General features: G+C 40.9%; 1 protein-coding gene across 11 annotated transcripts in view; it reads left to right on the top strand.

Moving 5' to 3' along the window:
- Positions 1–13,603, top strand: part of GREM2 (gremlin 2, DAN family BMP antagonist) — a 41,049-nt gene extending 27,446 nt beyond the window's left edge. For all 11 annotated transcript variants that reach the window (XM_064509367.1, XM_064509366.1, XM_064509357.1 and 8 more), the window contains one exon: positions 10,757–13,603. In XM_064509367.1, coding sequence (XP_064365437.1) covers positions 10,758–11,264 — 507 coding nt within the window. In that variant the 5' untranslated portion in view covers position 10,757 and the 3' untranslated portion in view covers positions 11,265–13,603. The remainder of the gene's footprint in view (positions 1–10,756) is intronic.
- The last annotated feature ends 573 nt before the right edge of the window (positions 13,604–14,176 follow it).

Here is a 14,176-nt window from a genome sequence, read left to right as displayed (position 1 = left end):
AGCATGAATCAAAGCCGCAAGAGCATAGATGTGGGGCAGCCAAGTGTTGCCATCATGTGAAGTGAGAGGGATGGAGTAAGATTCCAGTATTTGAGATGTAAAATTTCCTGTAGTAGAGGTCATCCTGCAGTACTTCATCTTTTGGAAATTCATCTTTTGGTTAGTGGCACACACTGACAATAACAATGAATAAACTGTAGTTTGTCCTTTCATTCTGTGTGGTATACATTTGCCAGGATATCTAAAAATATTTGACATATTGAAATATTTAGGTATTAGAAATGTTTGTATTAATATTGCATATCTAATTACAATTTTATTTGTATTTCTGACTTTAAATTATAGCACCTCATAAGTTCTGTATGCTTGACAGTTGTTGAACATCAGCTCATGTGATTTACTTTGGTCCAGCTGACAGCTATGACAGTAATAAACATTACTGTCAATTTAGAAATATCAACAGACATGCAGCAAAATAAATGAATATTCCTCTACTTATCTTACAAAATAACTTGAAAATAAGGGTCAGAATGGTTCCAAACTGAAGAACTTGGATCAGGACATTGAGTGAAGCATGTACTAGGGTAGCCAAGAGGCTATATAAGTCTGAAGTTTTTTAACTCCAAATTTCATCTTTATTTATAGGCTTGCAAAAGGGCATATGCAAATGATCACTGGAGCATGCTGTTGCTGTGCTTCTCAGCACTCACAGATTTGAATTGCATTTCAGTCTTATACCTGAATTTTCTCATATGGGACCCTGAGGGGACAGACTTCTTCCTAGAACAAGCACCCGCAGCTTAGTTAAACTTTTGAAACAGAAGTAGTTAAATAAGGATTCTGATGGACCATTAGTTAAATCCATGGAAAGCAACTGCAAAAGTAAGCCAAGCAGAGGTCTGCTGTTCTTAGGGAAACAAAACAAAAAAAATCTTGTGACTCTCCAAGCAAGTTTGTGAACAACAGAGGATGCAAAACAGCACAGGATCAGCCCAAGGGTAATATCATGCATAGTGAACAGCAGTGTCTCATTATTGCTGGGCTTCTATCTATGCATAGTGCAAATAAGGTTTTCTTAACTATTGGGCCAGCTTGCACTCTGCAACAGAATATATGAAAAGCTCTGAGGTGACCTATTGTTTCCAGGTGTCTAGTATTACATATGAAAACTAGAGATCATGAATTCTGATTTTCAGTGGATGTATTCAGTGCACCAGTAATACTAAGCGTCCTCCTTACCACGTATGCCTACTAGGGTACCAAACCATGATATCCTTGACTTGCCCCTCCCCCCTTCCCTAAAATACTTTACACTCCTTTCTGTATTCCCCAGCAGCACAACATGAGGCAGCCAAAGTTTATTGGCCGGGTAATGTAGAAAACACACTTAGTATCATGTAATAGGAGCTTAATAACTGCATCGCTGTCAAAATTGGTTGAAATTTGGTTAGTGGATTAAAAAATGTAGTTGTGAGGAATAGTCAGATGCATAACTGCATGTTCTTCGTTAACTAAAGGAAAATGAGATGAAAGGGTTGTCTAAATTTAGCATCATTGAAGAGAAAAATGCTGTCATGTAATACCAATCATTCTGGTAAGGCACTTAGCTGCACATTTGGCTGACATAGACCTGGTTACTCCTAACAAGCTGAATTAGCTTATTAGTTTGTTTTATTTGTTCATTAGTGGAGATCTGAAGTCTGTCCCCAGAACTGCTGTAAGTTTTAGTTTGTAGGACTGATGCTTTGTCAGGCACCTTTAAGTGGAGATGATAAAAAGCTCTACACCCTTTGGCTTTAAGCTATGACTCTACGCCATTTTTAGGAGAACTTGATGAACATGCAGCTATAGGAGTTCCTGCAAGTGGCATAATGGAAACTAGTGGGATTCATCATAGCTGAAATTTTGTGTGTATGTGAACTTGCATGCTTCCTAATAGAAAGGCTAGCCTGTAAGATATTTAAATAAGAGCAAGTCTTATTTGAACCATCTGTATTTCAGCTCTATAAATAGTATATTGGGTCTCTAAAATTTGTAATATAAATACTAGACCATAAATATTTTGGATTTTTCAAAATTCATTATGCTAAACATGCCTACTTAATAGTCACATAGTGACAACTGAGGCTAGTGTCTTGAATGGAGAGCCTGAAAGAATACAAGCATCTGAAACTACCAGAAAATGTGGTAAAATTAGAATTTACTTCTCTGTTGATTAATGTAGAGTTTCTCTTATACAAGATTACATGCCACCTATTGATTTTTTTCAGAAGGAATTGCATTTTCTGTCTATTAAGAGAAACAGGCAAAAGGGTTTCTTTTCTTTCCCCCCCCCCCCCCCCAGCACTTTTATGATGCTTTAATATGCAGGACTTGATTTCCTTCTAAAACAGATCATATCCAAATGCCCTCTTTTGGGAATGGTACAAGTACAATAATGCACGTGTATTGAAGACTAATGGTTTTCTTCCTTATCATGAACTAGGAAATGAGCTGTGTGCTCTAGATGCAGGGCATTGTTTGAAGTTAAAAATAAGTAAACCTCCTAACTCCATCTCTGTTCTGGCAAAATTCAGGAAAACTGTACTGGGCATTTTCATATAAAACCATTTCGATATAGAAAGCTATAATTTTTTTAAAGGAAGACTTGCCTAATGATCATGAATCTGGATTGATCAGCAAAAAGAAGAGTGTTGGTGCAATGTGGTGGGATTGAAAGACGTTGGAAACCTTCCATTCCCAGTGGATTTCTGACCTCTGGTAACTCACTTCCCTTCTGTTCTGGTCCCATCATATGTTGCTCACCAAGTCAGTCTACAAACTTTTTGAGGTTATGTCACTTAGTCAGGGCCTGGTCTTGGATGAGATTTCTATGTTCTGTTGTAATGCAAACAACAAAAATGTAATGGAGACTACTCATTGCAAAATAGTCTTTTGTAGTATTGATTCTCCAGTGAGGAAGCAACGGAGTGAGCTATTGTATTTCAATGCTGTACTTTCCCCATTCTTATGTTGACTGTCCTCCTTTCCAGCATGTTGAGGGATGATCACAAATGAAGACATTTGCTCAAACAACTGCTTCCCTTCTGATGTAGTTTCCTAAGGGCAGAAGTCTGTTTTCCTCTAAATGAAAAACTGCAAAATGGGAGTGCACCAGCTGCCTTCTACACAGAAGAACAGTCAAATGTAGTCTATTATTGCTTGCTGGACAAAATGTTCATTTGCAAACATAGAGCCCCTGCTTGGGGCTCTTTACCTCATGCTGAAAAGCTGAAGAACACTAAGAGGGAGAACAAGTCTGTTTTTGACCTAGTTCACTCTTGCAAAGACATACTTTTTTAAAGATTCATAGGGGAACCAGGTTCTAGTCCTTTCCAAAAAGCTATCCTCCATGTATCCAAGGAGTCGTCTTTTATTCATTTGTCCCATCCCCTGACTGTCGCATTCTCCAAAACCAGGTTGGGAGAAAGCAAATCAACTCTCATGGACAGCAAGCAGAAATCTGGTTTTATTTTGTGGGTTTTTTCCTTCTCCTACTCCCCCTTTCTACCCCAGTACTGCTGCCAGTACTGATGACTACTCAGACACTTCTGAGTAGGACATCTCACTCTGCTTGGGACAATTCACATGTGTTCAGCAGGCAGACATTTGTCTGAGGTTGACTCTAAAACCACAAGTTCCTAAAGCTGAGATTGCAACAAAATTCAGGAGTTTTAATCATAACAATATTCCAAAAAACCTTTCTTCAGTTACTTGATAGTATTCAATCTGAACTCTGTGTATTCAAGTTCCCACAAAATGACATTGCTGCCTTACCTGAGCTCCTATAGGATGACTTAGCTTCTACATTTCATGCAACTTTTCTTCCTCATCTTTATTTTACTTTTCCTGTGTAAAACTGATAAATGCTGATGCAATTGCAGAATCAAGTAGTAAATCTTTACTGCTGTTAAATACAGGACGGTATGAAGTTGATAGTCAAGCAAAACTATAATATGACTTGGTAATATTCAGGCTTTAAAAAAAATGGAAGAGAAGTTTCCTTCACTATTTTCTTCTAGTGTGTGAGATTGCTTTAGTAATTGCATTTAATATCTGTGCATATGTTCTTTGTGAAGCATTGGTATTTATAATGTTAGCGGTAGTGTATGTATCTCAAAGGATACCAGGGCTGGCTTCTCCAATACTCCCCCCCCCCCCCCCCGCACTGTTCTGAAACTCTTGTTCGGATCATGGATAAAACAGACAGAACCTGAAATCTCAGCTAACAGTTTTCAGCTATTCTCCTCACAAGTTTCTTGTCCCATCTTTGAAAAATGAGAAACTTCTCCAAGTTCCTCCAATACTACTTTAAAAAATAAAGTGAATCCCAGGTTTAGGAGCTATGCAAGATGAGAAGGATTTAGCCTGTGGAAAGCCTAATACTGTAGATCAGTATTACAATATTTAAATCAATATACTTTTTGGCAGGATGTCAATACAAAGAGGAGCATAGGAGTAATGTGATCTCTTAACTCTGAAATGAGCAGCTGCATTCAAACCTGTTTCAAATAAGCTTGTCTAAGTTCCTTAAAGAAGGAAAACATGGTTATAAACATTAATTTCTGGTGGCAGTAGAGGAAGATAAGAAAGATAGAGGGCAGACTGGGAAGAAAAACCTAACATTCTAGCTAGTTGGGTTTGGTGCCAATGGCAAGTTTATCCTGAAGTTGTCTTCATAATTACTCCAGCCCTAAAAATAGCATAGCTGACAAATTATACATTGCTGAATATGATGGGAGCAGTCAGTTGATTCCTTGATTCTTATATTTCTGCACATGGACCAATGATTCTTCTAAACTCCCAGCCGCTTTGGCTAAGAGGCTCTGTCTAAATCAAGATATAGCTCTTGGTTGTAGAAAATTTATAGTGAGGACTGAAATTAGCATGAAGTAACATCCTCTGAGTTGTTTTTAAGCTAACTTTATCTTAGCGTAGACTGGCCATATCAGTGTCTATGTACTCCATTTTTTATAATCTTAAATTCAGTGTCTCCGTCTTCAAGAGCTGGCTTGACAAGGAGAACCTCTAAGTTCTGGCATTATGGTGAAATGATACTCTCTTCTGAGCAATACAGGCTTGCATAGCTGAAATCCCTTTTCCATCTTCCCCTGTCAAAAACAGAACAAGAGCTTGGACAGAGTAGTAGAGTTCCTGAAGTATCCAACTTGCAGGCAGACCTTTCATATTCCGTTCACCACCAACTTGTTGGCAGACCCCCTACGCTTGCTTGGGCCTCTCTGGGGTTGAGGTGTCACTATGGCTGGAGGAAGAGAGAAGGATGGAGAAGTTGCCTTTCTTTGCCCACTTTCCTACTCATCTCCATACAGGCCAGGATGCCAGGAGTTTTATTAAGTTTGAAATAAATGTTTTCTCCTCATACAACTTACCACTAGAGCTGTGGGGCAATAAAACAGCTTTCTCGCAAATCACTACAGAAGGTTCTTAGAAGACAAGACTGGGAAAAACTTTTGCTTATAATGGCATTAATTATTGCTTTTTTAGCAGCATTCCTTTTGGTGTTGGTTGTGTGCAGTAGTACATGGTACCTCTTCTTTACTGCTAAAATGGAGCAATTTTGCATCTGAGTAAGACATTGTAGTTGCAGTACTGAATTTTCTGGGTTTTTAGGTTTTGTGGTTTTTTTTTCTCCTGCCTCCTGCATGTTCTGTTGTGGTTGGCCTCAGACTTGGCAATTTAATCATGAAAATCTGTTAATGGTGGAATAATTTACTAAGAGGTCCATGCCTCTGTAAAAAGAAAGATATAGTGCAGTGTTCAGTTATTGCTGATGTTGTTGAGACACAGGAGCAATAGTTTCCAAAGGATACTTAAAAGTGAGAAGCTAGCACTGCATGCTTTCCTCGCACAAAGATGCCTGTTTTGTATATTCTTTAGTTGAACATTGTACCGTTAGAATCAAGCCTAACCATTAATAAATAAAATAAATAGCATTTTTGGCTTCCTGGTAGAGAATCTGATATTTCCTGGCTTCCCACATATGTTCTTCAAGCCAAGTTTTAGTTCTTTGAAAAGTTACTGCCTGGCTTGTCTTCAAGGAACACTTCTTGTATCCCATCTTAAATACTGAGAACTGACCATGTACACCATGTCCTTACTTTACTATACGTACATGGTTTTTTATACAAATTATTTTTTGAATATTGTTCGAATTCCCAGGAAGCTGGGAATAGAAAGTTTGTTGGTTAACAGAGATGCCCACGGTCAGCTGAATAGCTGATCCGAATGGAAAGTGCCAGTGTCCAAAGTCTGCAGGATGAAAACTGAAAAAGAGTGATGTAAAAGATTGAACCACTGGCTGTGGCATTTTCCTGACACTATTAAAAGGCCTAATGAATAAGAGCTTTAAGTGTAAGACTATGTGTCATAGTTGTATCAAAAAGTTAGATGTTTCCAGGAATGCAGATAACGCTGAGTGCTTTGTAGGTGATACATGCTAAAATAAACAAATGGGATTCACACCTGCTGATTTCCTGAACAGCCAACATAGTATCACTGCCATACTTCAGGTCCATCCCTCTGTCTTTCTGTCAGCCTGCAATTCTGAAGTAGGTTGATCTATGAAACCAGAATTCCTAGTCAGAAACTGTATCCTAAGCTTAGAAACTGAAGTCTGTTTGTTTGTTTGTTTTTGTTCCCTCTGAAAATTAGAGGAAACAGTGAAGCAGTCACTCAGCATGATTGGCACCTCTATTACCTCCTTTCCTGTCTTTCAGACAATAGCTCCTCGTTCTGCGTTGGAGGGCTTCTCCAAAAATGATGGACTTAAATTCTGAGGTCAAATCCATTGCTCCCAATTTCTAGAGGAGTGCCCTAATAACAAAACTTAGGCTTTTCCTGGGGTTACACTGCCTGTCCTGCTCTGGAGCTGGATTGCTTTCAAGAATGCATGAGTTATAGGACTGGAAGGTCAGTATGTGAGAGCGAGCCTGACTTGGTAGATATTTTATGTTGCACAGTAATTGGATACAAACAAGAAGTAAAGCTAAGGGCAGATACAGCAGTCCTAGGTCTTCCCCCTCCTGGTTGAGTGCCCTGACCTCTCTGGATTACAGAGCTGGATCTCGGCATGCCTGCTTCCTTGGCCATGGATTTTTTACACTGTTGGGTACCCAATAGCCCAACTGCAGCATGACAGGTTTGGTGAGGTTATGAACTCATACTTGATGCTGATTTTCTTATCTCAAAGAGATAAAAACCAAGCATGTGTAATATAAATGCAGCTAAGCCGTATTTGGTGCCTAGTGTAAAGTGAAGTTATTTCCCACACCAGCCCACGCACTGAAAAAAGGGGTGGAGGGGAACTTGCAGCAGCTGGCAATAACTCTTGGAGAAGCCGAAAACTGTCACACAGGAGCTCCCATTGGCTCTGCCATGGGGAGCCCCTTATGCAGTGGGAAAGATGGGCAGAGGCTGGCTCCCTGGCATTTGTACAAGTTTGAGAGGTTTTTGTTTCTTAGGGCAGTTCTCAGTTGCTTGGTCTCAGCCAAATGCTGGCTGATTCTGTGCTATCTAAGTAGGACAGAACTGGCCTGTTCCTGCCAGAAGCCAGATTCTTCTCAAATACATTTTGGGTTTGTTCTCATGCTCTGTTTGCAGACAGACAACGTTCACCATTGCCATGCAGTCAGGCTGAGTTTACGAAAAGGATGTGTGAGAACAGTGAAGTTTCTTTTCTCTTTGCATCTCATTACCTAAAATACATGTTGTCCATGGCATGTTACTGGCGCCTGGTGACCTTGTTTGCACCCTTACTTGCTTGAACAGGGGGGTTGTGTGCCAGGGCTTAGAAAGGGGTGATTTGCAGGCTCATAAGGGACAACCCTGTAATTAGAAATTTCCTGATAGGATGCACATTTGACCTGCTAGTTCAAAGTGGAACAACATATTCTCTGTAAACATTCTATGGGCCACGTTTGAAAGGGATGTATGGTAGAAATAGGTGGTGCATTACTATCTGACTCTAGAAGTACTTGCTAACATGTACTGCAGTGTTTGATTTATAACATTACAATAGTGGCTTTGATTAATAATGCTTTATTAATTATAAGCACATACTTACTGAATAAATCCTACTTATTCTATCAAATGGCTCTCCATGCCTAGGTAAAACTATTTCAGTAATTATAAAGCTACTATAATGTTTGTCTACATTACAGACTTTGTGTTGTTAGCTCTGCCAGTTTCAGTGAAGTCCAGTGTATGATCTCTGCTTGATCCCATCTTTGACATGAAACAAGGCAAAGCTGAACTTTCAACTGTGCATTTTGTGGTGAGAAAGGGTGGATGTGATAAGACAGGGTCTTCCCAAAAAAAGAGAAAGGGGTGGAGGAAAGAGCATCTCTCCTGATGTGACTCTGGAGCTATATGCTTCTTTCCTGTCAAGATCAGAGTAATGAAACCAGAGAGGTGATGTCCCTGCTGAAAAGGACTGAACTCCTCCACAAAAGGCAGCAGAGTTGTTACTATTATTTTGCATGCTTGGGTTTAAAGAGGAAAGTAGAAGAGTATATATGAGGAGTGCTGGTGCCACGCGTCTAGTGCGGAGCTCTCCTCTTGCTGTTTCTAGAAGATGTAGACTTGTAACTCCTGTTTTTTCCTCCACTTTCTATATAAAACATACAAGCATTTGGGGATCAGTTGTTTTATCTACTACTGAAATGCAGCCATCAGTGCAGAATAACATGAGAACAATTTGAGAGGAAGTGTGGAACACTATATTCAACTGAAACTAATTACCTGATTAGATTTTGGCCAGTCTGTGTGGGTTGACATCCAATGGTCTTGGCGATAATACCTGCAAACAAAGCCAAGTCTCGTCTTGCTTCAGTTAAAGACTCTGGACAAAACCTCTGGACTTGAGCACTGAATGCTAAGCGCTGTGAAAATAGGCCACTGATTTAAAGTACCCGTGGCTACAATACTTGTCAGTGGGCACCTGGGTTATCTGCGCTTATATGGGTTTTTAGAAACACTGTTTCTATCTAAAGGTGATTCTGTTTCAAGCCCAGAATCTGGTGAATTTTAACTCTGCATCAGATGTACTCACAGCTTTAGGATTAGCATTTCCTTCAGCACTTCCAACTTCTCCCCTTAGAAATTTAGCCCAAGCCTGACCTTGAGACCTCATAGACTTAGAAATTAACCTAAAGAGTTATCTCACCTACTCTGCTACAGTACTCCTGTCTTAGCTCCACAAGGGTTAAATACATGATAGGTTGGCTTCATTAGGTGAGAAGTATTTGTTATTGTCATCGCAGTCCTCTCTTGTACCGTCTCCATTTTTGATCTGTTTGTGTCTTTGTTTGGAAAATGTTTGGCATTTTCCAATGCCAAACATGCAATGGCATGTTTTCATTATTATGCCTTGGTAGGAGTACCTATGCAACATGGCAAGTGTCTGCAGTGTTAGGGTACCTATATTTATTGGTGTGATGGTGTTTATCTTGGTGTCACTCTAAAGGAAGAAAAGCCATTACTGGAAGGAAACATTGAAGCTTTCCTGGGAAGAGAGGGATGACTCTTTCAGGGTGTTACTGAAAACATAGTCTACAAAGTGAGCAGAGCACTTTTAGACTTGAAGTGTGCTTACCTCTGGCCTGGAAGCTTTTGGGGTGCATTTTCTTCCAACATGCTTGAGGTACTCCTCTCTCCCTTCCCAGGAAGAACAAAATAAACTTTCGGATGAGTTGTGATGGTTCAGTGGTGACCGTTGTAAGAGAAATTTAATACTTCTACTCTGATCTCTTGGCAGTCCATTTTCACACATTACTAAACTGATTTGGGCAAGTGGTTGATGAAAATCCAGGAGGTGGTAAGAGATGCTGCACAGAAGAAGAAATTCTAATAGACGACCATAGGAAAAAATATTTTTGCTAACTGGCTGACTATTTTAACTTAGCAACTGGATTATGCTCTAATATATTCCTGAGCAAGAAATCCACATCTAAAATAAGTATTGAATTCTCTCCTGTTTAAAAACACTCTTCAACCATTTGCCTAAGAGGCCATGTAGTAATGAAGTCTTTGAAGTTGTGTTCCAGCATTTCTTACTGCAAGAATAAATCTATCAAACTTTCAGCCTCACACAAAGACAATGAATGCAAAGCTGTAAGTGTCATAAACCCCAAGAAACTTCAGAAGCAATTTAAAGTAATAAAAATACACTTTTGGACACCTCTTGCTACTTACGTGTGGAACTAGACTAGATACGAATTCCAAGGCTGAGCAAGGAAATGAGAATTCACCTTATGTAACCTGCTATTCTCTTCCCTTCTCTCTAGCGTTCCACAAATCAACTGTCACAGTATTGGCAGGAGTCTTCTGAGGGTTAGTTAGCCAGGAGTTTGCCCAGCTGTTTGGCCCAGGATTTCACAAAAAAGGAGGAAACCTTTCCGGCTGAAGCTTCTGTAAAATAACTGGTTCAATGATCAAAGTAGCAGTTTTCCTATGGGGGAGGTAAAGAGTAGTTGGAAAGCTTGGAGAGGGGGTGAGGTGATGTGACTTTCAGTGGGGCCTGGCCTCTTTCTGATAAATATTCACCCTAGAAAACAGCTGTTCTCCTAGGAAAAGTGGTGGGATTACAAAGGCAGTGAGATCTTCATTCTTCTAGAAGAATGTGTAAAGTTAAACTCCAGTGCAATTTTGTGGTTTAAATATGCGTCTCTTCTAACAGCTACTTGTTTTGCCATTGCAGGATGATTTGGAAATTTGCCTTGTCCATTTTTCTGATGGCAGCGCTGGTTAGAGTAACAGACACCAGGAAAAACCGTCCTGCAGGAGCAATTCCATCCCCTTACAAAGACAGCAGCAGCAACAACTCTGAGAGGAGGCAGCACCTGAACAAGGAAGTGCTGGCCTCTAGCCAGGAGGCCCTTGTGGTCACTGAAAGGAAGTACCTTAAGAGTGACTGGTGCAAAACACAGCCCCTGCGGCAGACTGTTAGTGAGGAGGGCTGCATAAGCCGCACTATCATCAACCGCTTTTGCTATGGGCAGTGCAACTCCTTCTACATACCGCGGCATGTGAAAAAGGAGGAGGAATCCTTCCAGTCCTGTGCCTTCTGCAAGCCACATAAGGTCACCTCGTCGACCGTGCAGCTGGAGTGTCCTGAGCTGGACCCCCCCTTCCGACTCAAGAAAATCCAGAAGGTGAAGCAGTGCCGCTGCATGTCTGTGAATCTCAACAACTCAGGCAAACTGTGAGAGTGGGCGGGTACCTACTGCACGGTGTTGCCCCCATCAGATTTACTGCTGCCTCTCCTTTCCCACTGAGCAGACTCACTGTCTATTGTGTTGGTTTGTTTTTTCTTTTTTCTTTTTTCCTTTCAGGAGGCATGTCTCCAGCAAGGAAAGGCTCCTTGTCACTTGCCTACTGGAATAAAGCTTTTTAATGGGCTGTGTTAGGCACTTTGGCATAAAGGTTCATTGTATTTCCAATATCATCTGACGGTTGAATCTTCCGGAGTGGAGCAGACTCCCAGAAGTTGGGATTGATCATCTAAGTGACCAGTTGGCTGAATCCAGCATTAAATGTTTCCACTGTGTGGAGTAAAGCCCTCTGCCCTACACTCCAGTCCCCTCCACAAGAAGAGAAGGCCTCGCTGGCATTTCAGTCCAGGGCTTGCTGCTCTCATGACCAAGTGTTGGGTGTGCTGCCCAGAGCTGGGTGACGCAGGCAGGGGAGAGACGAAGTAACACACTGAAAGAAAGTGAGACTCTCTGATGAGGTTCTTCTTGCTAAGACAACTTCAATTGTGCAATGACAAACTGTTCTGGGCTGGTTGTCTAAACCACAGATAAGAACTGAAGGGGAGAGGGGGAATTGTTAGGTCAGCCATCAGGATCGCATCCGCAGACTGAAGATGGATTCTTACGCTGTTGTGGTTAGAACATATCAAACACATGGTCTCTGCAGCAGTGTTTATTTTGTAACCTAGCTATAGTAAACAGCTGTTTAAAGTATTATAGACCTAGCCATGTATATTTTTTTTGTGGCAGAATATGCCAGAGACTAAAATGTATTGAGTAAGAGACTTTGTTGCTAGGTCAGTTGCCTGGCTTAAAACAGACATGTTTTAACTAGGCTTTCCAGTAGGTTTTGTGTGTTAGGCGTGTGTGTTTCTTACTCCAAAGAAGGACAACACCCACTTACTACCTTGTATTTATGCTTGCTCAGATTGGGGAAAGTGGGAGAGGAGCTGAAAACACTTAAGGAAACAATGTTTCACTTAAGCTATTAAAGCACTGTAGCACAAAAAGCAAAATTTGGTCTTTGTTGGACTGAATACAAAAGCTGCCTTATGCACCAGTGTGTCAGGTGGTGGCTTTCCCATGCAGTGGTTGGAAACCAGGTAACTTGTTAGTGTTAAAGGGCAAAACTGCCTGTAAGTGCTGTTGGAATGGGTCACAGCTGTAGGAGCAGGGAGAAACTAAGCTGTAATTACTGCAGTACTGGTGGTCTGCTGAAATTTTGAGTTCTGACTTATCAGTGTTGGCGAATACTTTAAGTTCATTTAAAATCATACTGTGTTGTTGCTCTCTTAGCGGAGTTTAGCATGTCGGTATATCCCGTTTGTTCCAGTTCTGATCTGTATTAGTACCAGCTGCATTAAATCCTACATCTAAAAACAAACCAGCTCCTCCCCACGAACCAAAGCCCATGCATGCTAAATTGTCTGAAGCACACAAATTAAAAATGACAAGCTGACTCCCTGATGCATGTCTTTCTTACAGTTCAGCATCCCCATCTAGTGAAACCAGCTTGCTGTAGGAACCCTTCCCTGCCACCCTTTTTACATACCACGACTCCAAGGGGTTAACGTGGTTAGTGCTTTTGCCAGCCAGGAGTGCAGTGCCACAAGTCTCTGTTATGTGAGACAGGCTGCTCTAAGAGGCTTTCTGGACTGAGCTCCAGTGGAGCTCACCAAGCGGTTTACGGGGATTGGCACAGGCAGGATGAGGTTGGTCAGGTATGTTAGCCCTATTGCATGAACAGCTATGCATGTACTTTCTGCTGTGGTCTTTCACAGTCAGAAATGCACAGGGAGATGCCTTGTGCTTTCGAGGCCATCACTGCGCTGCTGTTGGCATCGTGCCAGCCACCGAATGGGCAATATTCAGTCTAGGCTGGGGGGGGGGGGGGTGATGATAGTTACAATCTATTAGGACACCAGGGATCTTGGTCTCCCTTTGGAAGAAAAGAACTGAAAGCCAGGCCCTACTAGCATTTTGGATTTGGGGGGGGGGAGAACCCTTACTAACTTCAGTTAGGAAAAATGTACAAGAATCTTTATCTCTAAGCTATGCCCTGCCTGGGTTTCTCACCAGTTTGCAATATGAATATGCTGCAGCTTAAAGCTCCTTCTAGGAGCTGTGTTTATGTAAAAACTGAGTTGAGCTTGTAATGGTTAAAACTGTATTTAATTCTTGTTTTATAAATGAAAACAAAAATGAAGAAATGCTTTAAGTATAATGTAATTATTTTATAGGTCTACTATTAAATTATAGACTAAATAATAAAGCTACTCTAGGGTTATATGGTATCCAGGTGTATGGGCTTTGCTTCAACACCCAGTATCCAACCAGTCTCAAATCAATTTATTCTTCAGCTTTCTTTTGGCCCTACCAGTCTCAGGTAAATAATGGCTCACCCTGACAGCTCGGCAAAGCCTAGCTACTCTCCTCCTGCAAACCCCAAGGCATCTGTAAGGGAAAAGGAGAAAGTAAGCTGAGCTAACCATAGAATTTGGGGTCTACGCTCCACACACAAATCCTGGCTTTTTTGGTTAACTGACAAGAAGATAGTCAAAGCTCCACCAGTAGCTAAACTGCTGGCATCACTTGCGGTAAGAGAAGTAGCTATTATCCTGACCTAAGTGGTTTTGCTTAAAATATAGTTAGTTAGATCATTATGTAATAGGCATCGGCCTCCTCATGGAGCAAATCTTTAGATGTAGTTGAATTCAAACACTTGCTATCAGCTCTTGAAAAAGTTCACTTTATGGCTCTCAGACTATAGGTTTCTTTTTTTTCTTTTCTTTCCATCTCCGAGAAAAGATAGTTAAAAAGTAATTTTGAGGGTAAACTTCAGTCAGGAACGTGAGTTCCTGCACTGA

This window comes from Dromaius novaehollandiae, chromosome 3 (genome assembly GCF_036370855.1).
Source record: "Dromaius novaehollandiae isolate bDroNov1 chromosome 3, bDroNov1.hap1, whole genome shotgun sequence".
NCBI lineage: Eukaryota > Metazoa > Chordata > Aves > Casuariiformes > Dromaiidae > Dromaius > Dromaius novaehollandiae.
Note: the sequence above shows the minus strand (reverse complement) of the source record. Positions and strands in the feature narration are given on the sequence as shown.